General features: G+C 37.2%; 1 protein-coding gene across 1 annotated transcript in view; it reads right to left on the bottom strand.

Moving 5' to 3' along the window:
• LOC109077127 (gamma-aminobutyric acid (GABA) B receptor, 2) overlaps positions 1–14,167 on the bottom strand; it is a 198,575-nt gene extending 184,408 nt beyond the window's left edge. Inside the window, exon 1 of the mRNA XM_042745768.1 lies at positions 13,217–14,167. Coding sequence (XP_042601702.1) covers positions 13,217–13,528 — 312 coding nt within the window. The 5' untranslated portion in view covers positions 13,529–14,167. The remainder of the gene's footprint in view (positions 1–13,216) is intronic.
• Positions 14,168–16,216: the final 2,049 nt, after the last annotated feature.

Below are 16,216 nucleotides of genomic sequence, written 5' to 3'. Positions count from 1 at the left end.
TGTTGCGATGAAGAAAACAAGGTGAATCATGACACCATATAATTGTCATGCAGGCATCTGGAATACGAAAAACAATTAATACTGAAGAATGAACCCAATCTCTTTGTGAAGCATCTTATGGTCTGTAATGATCCAGAACACAGAGTAATGAAATAACAATCACTTCTATTAGATTACAGAAACAGACAACCTTCATCTTCAATATACCAGCAGAACCACAGCCTGTTTCATCTGCAGAAAATCTGTTAATTTGGGCCACAATCTGGCCAAAAACTTGATCTGTGTCAGTAATAATAAAGGGTAAGAGGTTCTCAGCCTCAAACACACCCTCAGGACTTTACTCCTCCGTTTAATACACCCTGCTCACATAAGGACTGCACTGAACCAGCCTGTCCGCCTTTTCAGGACTTTGTTAAACGTTGTCAGAAGCCCATCTATACGATGTCTCTGCAATTATTCATCCCACCATTTCGTGTAATTATAGACTGCAAGACAGGCGATATGTTTAGCTTATGGTTCAGTGCTTGTGCTCAGAACTTCTCCCTCCCAGTTGTGCAACGCAGTATGCCGAGAGCTTTGTGATGATGAACTTGCCAAAACTGTTGGTGTTCTGTGTCCTTGGCCAAAGCCCAAGAAACTGCAGGCATTCTGCCATTACTTTATCTGTAGTCATCAAATCAATATGAGCAGAGGGGGCATTTGAATGGCAGACCATTTCTTGAGGCAGACGTTAACATCAGAATTCACCTGACTCCAATACCAGAGGTCTCCAAGCCCATTTGTAATGTTAGGGTGTTTCCTACAGAATTCTGTTTCTGATACACAAAACATACTAAATGTTCCTGAAAATAATTTGCAGTTCATTAAGTGAGACAGATGTTGATTGAGTGAGTTCATTCAGTGAATAATTCTGCACCCTGTAAGTTTTCAGTCTTTCTGAAAGTGTCTTAAGTGTCATTTGGGTTACATTTTTTGATGATAGTCCACAGTAGACATTCCACGAACTATAATAAACTGTCAACTAACTCTCATTAATTTTCAACTAAATGTCAACTAACTTGAGTATTATTAGAACATTAGGTTAGGGTTAGGTTTAGGTTAGTTAGCAGAATTTTACTTTTGTACTGGACTGGGAATACGCCTGTTATGTTGTATCTAAAGTGATTCAAAAGATTAATTTGTTTGTGAATCAGACTATGCTAGTCAAGCTGTATTTTTTGATCTACAAAATAGATGAATTATACTACGCTGATCACACTGTATGTTGTTGATCCACAAAAATGATCAGGCTAAAGAGTCAGTTGTTCATAAATTATGCTAAATTAGTCAGGCTGTATGTTTCTGACTGAATAAAAAGATTTATCTCAAAAGAGTCATTTCTTTTTGAATCTGACTACACTGGTTACACTGTACTTTTTTATTCAGAAAAAAAGATCAGATTTAAAAGAGTCATTTGTTCATGAATTGCACTGACCAAAAAAGTATTACAGCTCATAAGAGTCATTTTTAAGTAATCAGGATAAACTGTTCATGTATGTTTGTATATACCAGGGGTAGGCAATGTCGGTCCTGGAGTGCTGATGTCCTGCAGAGTTTAGCTCCAACTCTGAAAAAAAAACCTCACTTGTCTGTAGCCTTAGTAATCCTGAAGACCTTGATTAGCTTGTTCAGGTGTGTTTGATTAGGGTTAGAGCTAAACTCTGCAGGACATTGGCACTCCAGGACCGACATTGCCTACCCCTGGTATATACAGTACATGTAGCTCGTGAGGATAGTTGAATAAAAAAGGTTTTCTTGTCATTATCTTACACTGACTCTCTATCACATTGCATTCAATTCAGTCTATATGCATTGTAAAACCATTTTCTTCATTTTCTTGCTGTGCTGCTATAGATTCAGCAGCAGTGGAGCACCACTAACTGAAGTGCAGGAAACACTGAAGACCTAATCTGTAGAGGACCTAATTTTGGATTCAAGTTGCCCTTAGAGTGTATGTGAACCATCACCACACACGATTCAATCTCAAAATTTTAGAGGCACAAATAAAAATTGTGTGTCACTCTACCAGTTGAGTTTGCCCTGTAACTGAACAGTGCAAGTTACTAAATCAGTTCATCTATCCTCTGCAGCCATACCTGGGTACAAAGGGTAGAAGTGTGAAGCCCTTGATTGATTTTTGGAAATTGATAATTTTGGTTTTATTTAATGTGGGTACTGAGGGTTTAAGTCTAGGCAGTCTGAGGCCTGTGGATAACAGCTTTCCAGTAATACTTCATTAGATAGAGACTGGCCTTCTTTCTCTCTACAAGCCACCCCCATCCATCAGCCACCACATAGCGCTCTGTGCTCAATGGCCTATGAGATTGTCCATTTAAGGATGAACCCACTAAAGACATACTATGGCTGGATATGGGACTGGGATGACTAACATTTAGGCTTTGCATTTCTTTGCAGTCATAGAATGCAACGTGGATAATGGACGTGATAATGAAAGTGGGTCAATTAAAGAGATTTTGTTTATAAACCTAACTTTAATATGTATTCAAATGCATCTAACAGTTTGAGTAATCAGATCTTAAAGGGATAGTTCACCCAAAAAAATTAAAATTCTGTCATTAATTACTCACTGTCATGTCATTCCAAACCTGTAAGACCTTCGTTCATCTTTGGAACACAAATTAAGATATTTTTGATGAAATCCAAGAGCTTTCTGATCCTGCATAAACAGCAATGCAACTGACACGTTCAAGACCCAGAAAGGTAGTACTGTAAGAACATTGTTAAAACAGTTTATGTGACATCAGTGGTTTAGCTGTAATTTTATGAAGCTACGAGAATACTTTTTGTGTGCAAAGAAAAAAATAACAACATTATACAACAATTCTTCGCTTCTGTGTCAGTTTCTGCTGCATATGCATGTGTGAGCAGACATTCTGACAGAGAACCTGGATACGTTGCGGCTTGTTTGCAAAGAGGGAGGCTGTGTCGTGATAATGTAATTGAATTCTGACACAGAAGAGAAGAAATTGTTGAATAAAGTCATTATTTTTTATTTCTTTGTGCACAAAAAGTATTCTCGTAGCTTCATAACATTACGGTTGAACCACTGAAGTCACATGGACTATTTTAACAATGTCCTTACTATCTTTTTTGGGCCTTGAACTTGTCAGTTGCGTTGCTGTCTATGGAGGGTCAAAAGGTTTTCGGATTTCATCAAAAATATCTTCATTTGTGTTCCGAAGATGAACGAAGGTCTTATGGGGTTGGAACAACATTAGGGTGAGTAATTAATGACTTTTCAAATGAATTTTCTAATTTCTATTTTCTAATGAATTTTCATTTTTGGGTGAACTAACCCTTGAAATATAGTTAAGAAGATTTGGGATTCACATAAGACACATTATTGATAAAGGAAGTTAGATTAACTGTAGAATGCAGGGGTCTCAAGACATGTTTTGGACTATATAAGCTCAGACCCAGGCTGAAACCAGTGTGTTCTGCTATGCTTTAAAGGGAATGAAATTAAAGGGGATTTAACTGTTATATATTTGAAGCACAGTACACTGTCAGCATGCTACAACATCGCAGTTTATGTAAGGTTTAAAATAATTGTAGTTTGTTTCATTTTAGTTTAAATATCAAAAATAAATAAATGACGTTTGTGACGAGTGGGGTGGGGCCGAGAGCCGTGGGAATGGAGCGAGGCCGGTGGAGCGATTGGGAAATATTAAAGTTTTATTTAAGTGTCCGCCGGTTCCCGCCTCCTTCTTCCCGTGATTATGGAGTTTTATATTATTACAACGTTATATTGGCTATAAGAAATTAATATATATATATATATATATATATATATATATATTTTGCTTTTTGTTTTTTTTTTATTTATTTATATATATGTAAGTTGTCTGACTTTGTTTAAAAAAAATATCAGCTGAGTGAAAATCAGTCCTCAGTGTACTAAGTGTGTACTGAGTGTGTGAGAGTGACTGGATGAACGTGTGAGCAGTGGATTTGCAGTGGTACTTGCCAGCATCTGCCTGTGGACCACCACACTGCACAGCTGTGACCAGACCATCCGTCCATCCTCAGAGAGACATATCCCATGGGCTTGCTTACGCCATTTATGCACACACACATTTTGTCTGTGCATCAGTGGCTCCTTTGCTGTCCAGGAATTACACAGGATTTAATGTAATTGGAGGACTGACAAGGGCAAACTTTACGCTTATTACTCAGTGCTTGCCCCTGGAGAAAGACAGCACTCACATGGCATTTGGCCAATCTCTAAAGACAAAACCTAAATCCTCTCATTTCAATTAACTTTCATTTTGTTTACAGTAAAAAAAAAAAAACATACACTGAGAGTCAAATTAATACACAGGTGTGTCATACTGTCCATTTACTTGCATAAATCCACACATATCAGTGCTTATATCGATCTCTGAATCTCAGAAATACATAATCGCTAGTATACAGTTTATAGTCAACAAAGACAAAACGTGGAAAACACACTTATCAGGTTTCCTTAGATGAATCTCATGCATTCAGACACCCTTAGACAAACCACTCTCAGAATAACAGTGTGGGAGGGTCGAGGTCTGACGTTCATCAGTTCAGTTTCAACCAGAAGCCAGACTCAAGCTGTGTCCATTTTTCCCACAGCGTTTTGGAGGGCAGTGAGAGAAATCAGCTTGGAAATGTCCCCACCCTCATTTCTCCTCTTCTGGCATCCAATCACTCCATTTCCTCACTGCCCTCAGCAGCAGAAACAATCGCTGGACGTTTGTTTTACATTTATGGTACAACCAAATCTGCCAAACCAGCACTTTTTGGAACATTTGCACATTTAGCCTGCCAGATAATCAAAGAAATGAATGCCACCTCTAAAAACAGCTGCGGAATGTGTCGGATGAGAATGTCCATGTGTACCGTTACTAGAATTAAGGAACAGGTGCATTTTGTACTTTTCTAACCAAATATAAACCATCTGTCAAGCAACACATCTCAAGTAATCTCCATCACTAAAATATGTAATTTAGCAAAAACAGCATCAATAATTCTAGGATTACAGTTCTAAAATAATCCATAATACCTGCCAACATGCCACAGTTAGAGAAACCGTAAAATGTGCTTGGAAACCCAGCTCCTAGTTAAACGTACTACATAGTTTTTGAAGAACATTGTTCAAAGCAGAGTTTTGCATTTTATATATTTCCGTTTAAAAAAGTTGGCTAATATGTGTAAAGTCAACATGAAATTGCATTCACAAGCTGTTTACTTTCATATGAATGAAACAGGATATTCAATGAGAAAAAAAGTAGGTTGCTTGATTTTATCCATCAGACATTGACTAGGACATGGAGACTGAAGAACAAGTTCACTCGCACAAGCATCTTAATGCATCTTAATAGTAACGTTCCTTTTTACATTTTAAATAAAAGAGTGGTTTATGGGCTTGAAACTAACCTGGCTGCCTGACCTGCCTACTTTGACAGCAAATACCTTGTTATTGTGCTTAAAAACCTGTTCAGCATCATACTGCGTAGTGACCTCAGTCCTTGAGATGTGACTGTCTAGGTCAACGAGCAGCAGAACAGAATAAGACTAGAATAACTGCTGGCTATGAGTGTGACTCAGTAAAAGGTCAGCAATTAGAGCCATATTTCACAATCCAACAACAAACATCAACTATTAGTTAAACAACAAAAAGCGACATTTTAGTAAAGTAATACATCAGCCAAATACAGTAAATTATACAGCAGGTCAACCCACATGACTCATCTTGACCTCCTGACCTCTGTGAAGGGCAAGGCCTCTGTTTATCAGCATGCACAACAAAAAAGCACAGGGTGGCAGCTATTTGAACCCACTGAATCACAACATGAGCTTGACAAAATACTGAATTCCGGCTCCAGTGTCTCTGTTATTCTTCCTCACTGTGTGATAAATAAAGGACTCTATAGAGATATTACTTTACACTTTAAACCTGTAAGTGCTCATTTTCCCCACTATATTTCAGAAAAGACAGAAGAACAGTTGCAGGTACCTAGCTGATGTCCACATAGTCTCATTACACACGAACAGTGAATAAAAAAAGCACAGGATGACAGGACTACAGAGCTCATAAAAGCTGTAATGAGTCCATGGGAAGCGTAAAATCACAGCAGGATCCAACTGGAGTCTGTCAGGAGTGGAAAAAATAAAACAAATAAAAAATGAAAAAATAAATAATAGAAATGATAATAACTGAACACTATAATATGTATAACAAGTGTAATATAATTTACATATTACATATATATATTAAATGTGATGGGTAATTGTTTCCATCAAATAGAAATATGGGAAAATGCAGCTAAAATATTGATTCTTGCCATGCAAATATTGTTACAGTATCAAGAGATAAAATATCATAGCAGCCTGCAACATCAATTTTACTACTAAACACATAAATTAAACAAATTTCAATCAATTCCTTCCTTTGACCAGTTTTATTTTGTGACAAAACCAATGTATAGATGTTCAAAGATACAATACGCTGTCATCTTAAGACACATTACAGTTTAATTTAATGTGAGCTATTATGGCAATGCTTTTTAGAAAAATCGTAACTCATTGCGACAACACGACAAGATGGTTTACATAAGCTTGGGGCTTTTGGGCTTTTGAGAATAACAGAAATGTATGGCAAGGGCTCAGAGCTCTGCAAGGGTCCCTGCACTCTGTGTGCAAATCTGACAAGATGCATTTGCTCCACTGTGAGGCGTAAGCTCCAGTGATATCTGTACGCATGACACCAGGGTGGTAGCATGAGCTGGGCTCAAAAAGGTCAAGAGTATCACTTCAGTGGAGTCAAGCCCCCCTCATGAAGGGAAAGAGCTTTCTGCAATTTTATTTGCATTTTAAAAAGACATAGAACGTTAGATCTACAGTCACAAAGCTTTAAACTGAGCAATAAGCGGCTGATCTGGGGTCTTTTTTTCTCTTTCCTTTTGCTGAAACTCTATGAGAGGCAATTGTTGAAGTCACAGGCTCTCATTCCTATAAATAAGGAACATCGATTATATACAACAAAGAAGAAAAAAACACTTCCATAAATGAGAAACTGTGTCTACAGACCTGAAAGATATATCAGTATGCAGGTAAATAAGCACTACAACAGACAAGCGTTGAGGCCTTTTCAAGATAATTGCACAATAAAAGTACATCAATGCTTTTTCCATTTCTATTTGTGCCTCGCTCACTATTTTAGCAGATGAAAACTACTAAAGGCAAACAATATAATTTACTGCAGATGAAAGTGGACCCCTACAAAAACGATGGGCATCCCTGCTGTCGGAATGATCTAAGACCAAACCGTGACCTTCAGCACAGCTAATGATCTCCAGTCCACTGGAGATACTGAGGGGGTCCTTTGCAGTGCAAATGTTACGTGGGCTCCTCTCTTTAATTTCTCTCCAAATCTTTCAAGTGGATCTGTGAAAGGCTAAGCACTGTGGGCACGGCCGGCAGCACCCAGGCGCAAGCGAGCGGATGGGTTCTGCCTGCCTGGGGATGCGTTGAGAGGGGATAAAGGGATAAAGAGCCTCTGCTCTGGGACTGATTACTTACATCTGCCCTGTTAAATCCTTGCATGCATACGCACAGCTACTACTGTTTGCTTTGTTTACTGCTTGCGAATATCGTGTCAGTTTGTGTGTGTGTAAACAGGTTTGGTGATACTTGCTGGGGCCAAATGATGGAAGAGAATGATGTAGATCCAATGAAACCCCATAAACTAGCTTTCTTATGAGAAAGAAGAGCTGAAGAGCTCATCAGTATTTGAGATGCTTGTAAATCCAACAGTTTTGTGTTAGCAACAAATATGTTACCCTGGACCACAAAACCTTAAGTCTTAAGTGTCAGTTTCTTTCAAAATGTAGATTTAGACATCATCTGAAAGCTGAACAAATAAGCACTTTGTTAGGATAGGACAATATTTGGCTGAGATACAACTATTTGAAAATCTGGAATCTGAGGGTGCAAAAAAATCAAAATATTGAAAAAATCACCTTTAAAATTGGCTTTAAACATCAGCTAGCCCGACGTCCCGGGGCTATTGTGTTTTCCAGTCAGACTACCAAAATGTATCACCGCCCTGCCCGATGGGATATCTTTAATAGTGATATAAAATTCCTAACTTGATTCGCGTTGTTCACTCACTTGTAGAGGTAAAACTGATCGTAGTTGATCATTTGCACTTGTTTCTAAGTCTTGCCAATTTAAACATTCAAGTGTTTTAAACCATTCGCCCGCATTCAGAGCCGCACGTACTCATTCAAAGTGCGCACAAAGAGCCGTGTTTCAGACAATGAAGGTTTTTAAAACTTTTGCAGGGAGCTAGCGTATTTGTTTCTGAGTGAAAGAGTGAAAACAAAATTATCTCAAAATAATTTTCTCTGCAAGTATTCTCATAAACACATGTCTTAAGTTAATGTATACAGTGGAGAAAGAAATCTCCTGTGCATCATTGTATTGGATCCGTGCATTCAGTCTTAAAGCGGCAGCAGCCTATAAATACCTGCTGTTCCATTAGTGCCACCTGCTGTCAGAGAGTGACATTTGCATCTCATTCACAAAGCTAGAATCAGACTATTCTGTTTTTGCTTCAAATTTTGAAATTATACAATCCAAATAACATGTATTTAGCATCTTTTTTGGATAGTAATTCTAATGCAGTGGTTGCCTCTGATTTTAAATAGAGCACAGGCAAATCATTTGTTTATATGAAGAGATTTCTTTTAGTTGTATAATTTTTTTTTGATTTGGGATTTGTTTTAAAATTTCAAGTTAGTTTTTTTATTTAACACTTCAAATTCACAAAGAAATATGCAGCATTTTGTCTGAGAAATAATAAAATGAAAAAATCTCATTTTGTAAAAAAAATAAATATATAAATAAATTGTACGAAAATTGTATTGTGTAATCTGTATCGTGAATTGTATCGCATCGTAAGTTTTGTGAATCGTTACATCTCTATATGCTGCTAGTTTTTTGCTGATCATGCTGATTTGTCCACAGTAAAGTTCAGCTGATGTCTTTTTTTATTCAGGCTAGTTGAATAAATTTGTGGGCTACCAAAACCTGAAGAATGCCTGTCCAAAGGGCTACCAGGGATTTTGAAATTTTGTGAGCCCTGTAATGAAGTTCCTAGCATAAAATATTACTAATCAAAAATTAAGTTTTGATAGCAGGAAATTTACTAAATATCTTCATGGAACATGATTTTTACTTAATATCCTAATGATTTTTGGCATAAAAGAAAAATCTATAATTTTGATCCATACAATGTATTTTTGGCTTTTGGTACAAATATACTCCAGCAATTTAGGATTATATTAGAATTGCACACACACTGCAGTTCATGTTTATACATGATTCTTTACAACTAATAATCTCGCTTTATATTGATATAAGTGATATTGGTAATAGGGCTGGGCGATATATCTAATGATATGATCATGCGTATCTAGTCAGTAAAACCGGTTCCGTGATTAGCACTAAATCGCCATCACCTGCTTTTAAATGGAGCGGCATTTAATAGACAGAGCCGTAGATCACTGACAAGCTACGCAATATCACGTTCATTATCCCAGATGAATTGCCTTCGATAATGAACGCGATATTGCGTAGCTTGTCAGTGAACTACGGCTCTGTCTATTAAATTCCGCTCCATTTAAAAGCAGGTGATGGCGATTTAGTGCTAATCACGGAACCGGCTTTACTGACTAGATGCGCATGATCATATCGTTAGATATATCGCCCCGCCCTAATTGGTAATCATATTCACTTCGATAATATATATATATATATATATTAGAGATGCACCGATTGATCGGCCAGGGATTGGAATCGGACGATTTTCTGCATGATTGGCCCTGATCAGTGATCAGCCGATCAGTCTCACGTCTTTCCGATTTTGAGCCGATCTACATGCGGCTGTGAGCATGAGCGCGGCCTCGATGTTGACGTCACAGCCGCCCTCGTGCTCACAGCCGCATGCAGACTAGGGCTGGGTAAAAAATATCGATATCTCGATATTAATCGATTCTCTTTTTTATGGAACGATATCAATTCTTAAATCCCAAGAATCGATTAGTCTAGTCTGTTTTCAGTTAAAGGACAGACCATTGAAGGGCACTACCTATCCAATAAATCACAATAAGCATTGTGCTTTGGTGCTTTTAATATGAAACAAAGTCTCAGGTTTCAATTTATGTCCATTGTATTGCAGTATTCAAATAATAAATGCCATTTTGGCGCTGTTTAATCTGGAGTGACAGATCACACTGTAGTGCCTCAGTTCAATAGACGCAGCAACGCGAGGCGCACATGAACTGATCATATCCTCCACATTAATACCAGCTTCAGCTCAAAATAAACATGAGTCACGACTAAACATCCGAAGGTAAGTTAAAAGAAAAAGTACAACTTTACAATCCATATCCTGTCTCATGTAATCTCTCAATCAGTATTTCAGCCGCGCAAAGGCGTCAATATAATGGCTTGTAAACAATGTCACATAATGTCACATTTACCTCAGAAACAAACATATTCAGTGAGCATAAACTCATTTGTCAGATAGAAAAATAAACTGTAGAGAGGGGTATTTTGCTAAATATATGCACCATATAACATATTCATTATAATTTTTACTGTTCTTATGTTTAATTTATGTTTGAATAAATCCATCAATTTTTTATGACATCCACCATTTAAGTTTTTATATTTAAAAAATATTAATTGAAGTAGTAATATTATTATGCAATTGTAACTTTATTATTTTAAAAACTTCATTGTGTAATCTTAACAGTTGTATGCTATAGCTTATAAATCAGACAATTTTAACCTTCAATATTATAGTAATGTAGTACCAAATGACTTTCATGTATATTTTACAGCATTAGTTGAAAGATTTTTTTTCCTTGAGAAAATTTGGCAAGTACTGTACCTGATTACCTGAATTGGTAATCAAATTGAATCGAAAGCTTGTGAATGAGAATTGAATCGAATCATGAAATTTGTGTCAAAACCCAGCCCTAATGCAAACATGTCGTTGCCGTGGAAGTTTTTTACTGTGAGTGAAGAAGACAGAGAGTGAGAGTTGTTTAAGTGAGAGAAGATCCTGTAACTTGGGAAATTGTAATGTTTAATAATTTATTTTATTATGAAAATAAAATTTTGCTTTGAAGAAAAGTACATTTTTGCTGGTATATGCTGTCAATTATAGTTCTTAGAAAGAAAATTGGAATCGGCAAAAATCGGTATCGGCAGATCATACAAAAAATCGGCCAAGAAAATTGCAATCGGTGCATAGATATATATTCATATAGTATATATACACAAACATACATATAAAGTCTGAAACTTCAATAACTTGTATATTTGGAATTAAACAATCAGAAGAACTCTATGCCAAGCACCTTATTTTACAAAAGCATGATTTTTTATGTATGAGGCCATATATCATTGCTTATTGCTTTACATGTTATATCTACAGATGTCTGACTGTTCATCTTCAATTCTGTTTATCTTACTGCTGTAAAAATTAGCTGCCAAGTGCCAACTATTGACATATTCAACTCATTATGACTGTGACAGAAAGTGTAGAGTAATATTATTCAAAAGTCTACTCAAAAGTCAGATACATGAATGAAAAAGCATAAGAATAAAAGCAGAGACAGCAACAATGGGTGTTTGTAAGAAGAAACAGTTTTGTTTAACAAAACACTGGTAAATCAATATGACAATCAATGCACAATAGATTGCCAAGGCATCACCGGACATCAGGGGTCATGGATCTTCATGCTCATCTCAAACGATTCAGCTTAAAGCATGTGCAGAACACGTAGTGACAGTCTGATTTAAATCTAGCTAGATAGCTTCCAAAGATATTTTAACGCCTTGGTAATTTACACTTTGGTAATTACGCAAACATCTAGCTACCCATTTTCCCGCGCTTTCTCATTTCCCTGTTGTCACACGTATGAAAGTATGGTGATAAATACCGATTGATTAGCTCCTCATCTCCCCAGGTTATCACACTACCACAAATAGTACATGGTGAGAGGCCAAAAAGTGCCTTGTGCATGAAGGAGTCATTTTCACATTTTCTCCACCGTTACTGTTTAAAACAACCCATAAGAGCATGAAATTTAATATACACTTCATTAAAAGAATTACCTGTGGGCCTACCCTTTGCCTACACTACAGTGTTATTTAATAGGTTGTACCTTTGTAAGTCAATTAACAAGTTAGTCACAGTTTTATTGAGCTTCTCATTAACTAAGCCAAAATTTCAATATATGTTATCAATGCTTAGGAACTATGAACTATCACGTCATATTAAAAGATTGTGCAGTACGTTGAACATCAATATGACAATATCAAGGACATGAATAACAAAATGTTAACTTCATCATTCCATTTGGAATTATTGAGACCTAAAATTAGTATGAAGTACTCAAAATTTGTATTTATCCTCGAAGACCTTAGCTCATATAGAGAAAAAAGACAGGTAAATTAATGACTGCCATCTTCAGGTGTACAGAAAACCAACACTACCCTGCTGGAGGGAGAGAAAAAAACATCTTAAACCAGCCTAATCTATATTACTGGTCTTAGCTGTTCCCTCCAGGCCAGTCTACTTACTCTTGGGCACTTTTCAGCTGGTCAGATTGGGAGATCAGCTGAAACCGGCTAAGACCTGTAAACCATTTTAGGCTGGTTTAAGGTTGTTGTTTTTTTTCAGCAGGGTTTAAAAACTGACCCCTAATATAGTTTCATATACATGTTTGTTTACATGAATTAACATCTCTGTGTACCAGCTCACATCTGAATTTCTAATGGATGCAGAACTCATAGTGCTGAATAAACCAGCCACAAACCACTGACAAAACGAGGATTAATACCGACCCGTTTACGCAAATGAGCACGACAGCTGATTTTCTGTAGGTAACTTATGTAAGGAAACATGCACCTTGTCTACACACATGTGTACACTTTACTAGCACAAACTTGTTCGGTTTTGCCTCCAAACATCTGATAGGAAACAATCGCGCCAGGACACCGCACAAACCCCAGAATAATCGCGTTTTCCACATGAGCGCGCGCCGAACGCACACTGCCCGCAGTTTAGCCCCGCAACATGCACGCAGACGTTAAGGCACGCATTTACCTCCGTGTCGTAGATTTTGGTGATGAGCGAGAAGGAGTACTGCCTGGACTCGCGGATGTGCTGGATGGCCAGCTGAACGGCTGGCTCGATGCCTTGACTGATGCTGCTCATCAGCGCTGATTCATTCATCGGCATCAGGACCATGATGGGCAACTTCTCACCATCTCTCGTGTACCAGTTGTTGTCCAGGCCGTGCCTCGTGTAATCGTTGCAGACCTTCGCCAATGTAGGATGAAATCCCAAAACGGACAGGAGTAGGCATCCCGACAGAAAGATCATGTCACATCTGCAGTCCCTCCGGAACGGAGCCATGCTACCGAACAACTGAGATCCACCTTCTCACTGTCCTGGCATCGCAATCTTTAGGTTCCTCTTGGATGCTGCGATCAGTCAAAGAGAAATGACATGATATGCAATAGTACAGGCTCTCGCGCACTCGATCAAAAGAGTAGAAATGATGCGTAAAACCAAAAGGTGTCTAGTCGCAGGGGTTATAAACTAAGCTGCTTCCCCTTTTACAGGTCCTTGTCAAATTCTGTCCGATGCAATCCTTCCTTTCATTTCCAATACACCACCGAATGCGCACATCACCATCCACCGTCTGTGCGTTACGCAGAGGTGCGCGCTCTTTGATTTGAGTCGACTGTTATTGCGAATGTAAACGTAAGAGCCGAATATATTCCAAGCAGTTGAGGAGTTGCACCCCCATGTGAGAAGCACATAGATGAGGGCTAGCCCTGGTATGTAAAAGCAATCCGAGCGAGAATATCCGTGCTACTCCGATGCTGCTGCCTCGGCGGATGCGCTTCACTTCTTTCGCGCGCTGGCCGCGCTGTGCATGTATGCGTGCGCGCGTGTGTGAGCGCGCGCGACACAGGCAGAAAACATTCTTCACTGTGAGCGATGTTCTCTCAAAATACAAGCGACCGACAGACCGACAAGGGAGCTGTTAACGCGTTCAATAACCTATATACTGTCACCTCTGAGGTGATATGTGATGTAAATTGCCCACCTGAGCCCAAGTGAACGTAAACATACCCAAAGTGGCCTCGAGTGTCATAAAGGCTAGCTGGGTTCTTTGAAACATTCAGTCGTGAGTAAGGACTTGACATTCTACAATTAAGTTGAATCATATTGTACATTGTTTTTTTTGTTTTTTTTTTGGCCATCGACTTACAACATTACAGCAAAATAAACACTGCCACCTAGCTATAATAACCCTGTATGTGAATAAAGTTCACTTTCCTTTCAAGTTATTGCGCATCATTTCTAATTAAGCTAAAACAATGTGCCTTTCAGACATTTAGAGTTTAATCTGTTTGGCTATGAAAATGATAACAGGCAACAAATTTCACAACAGTTTAACAGCAAAGATATGCTTCTCACCGGAAGTCACTTCTTGACTGAAGACACGCGAGATTAGGCAACGCTTGTGTCCAAGTGGGTTGTATTAACATATATTAATATTATAATTTTCAGCAATATCTAAATATGTATATTTGACTAATACTTAAGCAGGAAACATAAAAGGAATATACTACTTGCATTGAAATAACTGTATTTGTACTGTATTCAGTGAGAAGTTACTTGAACTTGACCATTCACCATTCATTTTTTTTATTAAAGAGGTTCACATATTCAGATGTGCCCTGCATGGCATGCTGTACTTAATACTATTTTAAACATAATTTTCTAATTTGTATAAATGATTATACATGCAGTTTTTCATGAATAAATATTAAGTGAGAGACTACAGGGAATATTAATACTTCTAAATTTTCACCTGTCACATCAGCAGGACTATTTAAGTGAACTGCAAAAATGTGTTGATTATTTGATTGATGGATGGATGGATGGATGGATGGATGGATAGATCAATCACTATACAGAGACTCTATACATAGCTTTGCTGATGCTTTCTGTTGTGTGATTTCCAGATGAAGAAATAGGTCAAGTTGTTGTCCCATCTGTTTGCTTTATGCAAAACACCTCCCTCCTTTCTGCTAGAGAATATGATAAGAATCAGGCACAAATGTGGTGGATTAAAATACAGGGACGCTCAGAACAGAAAGTGGGAAGATCAAGGCAAACGATTATAGAAATTTAACCTTGTATTGGCCAATAAAATAATTTGATTAAATTACAAATTATTTTAGTTTCTATTATACACATCTGTGTGATTTACAAATCATTTAGATTGGATTATAATATTTATTCTCCAAAATCAATTTATTCAAGTTATAATAATGTAAAATAAAATTAAAAAAAAAAAAGTGTAATATTGTAAAAAGTGTACAAAGTGTAATATTGTGAAATATTATTGCAATTGCAAATTTTCTGTTTACTAATTTCTATTTACAATTTCTATTTAAATGCATTTTAAAATGTAATTTATTCCTGTGATGGCAAATCTGAATTTTCAGCAGCATAGAATTTTCATTCTAAAAGGCTGATATGCTACTCAAAAAAAAAACATTTATTATTGTTATTAACTTTGAAAACAGTTGTGCTGCTTGAGATGTTTGTGAAAACCATGATACATTTTTCACGATTCTTTGATGAATAGAAAGTTCAAAAGAACAGCATTTATTTGAAATAGAAATCGTACGTGTCATTGCAAAAGACTTTGACACGTTTGAACAGTAGAATGCATCACTACTGAATAAAAGTATGAATTTTCTTAAAAATAAAAATAAAAATCGTACTTACTTTTGACGGCAACTATTGTGAGATACATACAGTACATTGTCAAAAATATATTGTGAGATTTTATTGTAAAGATGGAAAACAACAGTACACAATTATTGTTTATTATATCAACTTACACACTCAATTAGTAAATAAGTACATCTGAAGATGTATTTTTATGGTGAAGTGAGTCAAGGAACCTGGGTGCATTAATGTGCTGAAGATCCTGTGAAGTCCACACTTGATGCAGGTGAACACACAGCTATCTGCCGACTTGCCACACACACTCACAGTCCTGTCTGACATGTCTCC

The sequence above is a fragment of the Cyprinus carpio genome, chromosome B19 (genome assembly GCF_018340385.1).
Source record: "Cyprinus carpio isolate SPL01 chromosome B19, ASM1834038v1, whole genome shotgun sequence".
Lineage (NCBI taxonomy): Eukaryota > Metazoa > Chordata > Actinopteri > Cypriniformes > Cyprinidae > Cyprinus > Cyprinus carpio.
Note: the sequence above shows the minus strand (reverse complement) of the source record. Positions and strands in the feature narration are given on the sequence as shown.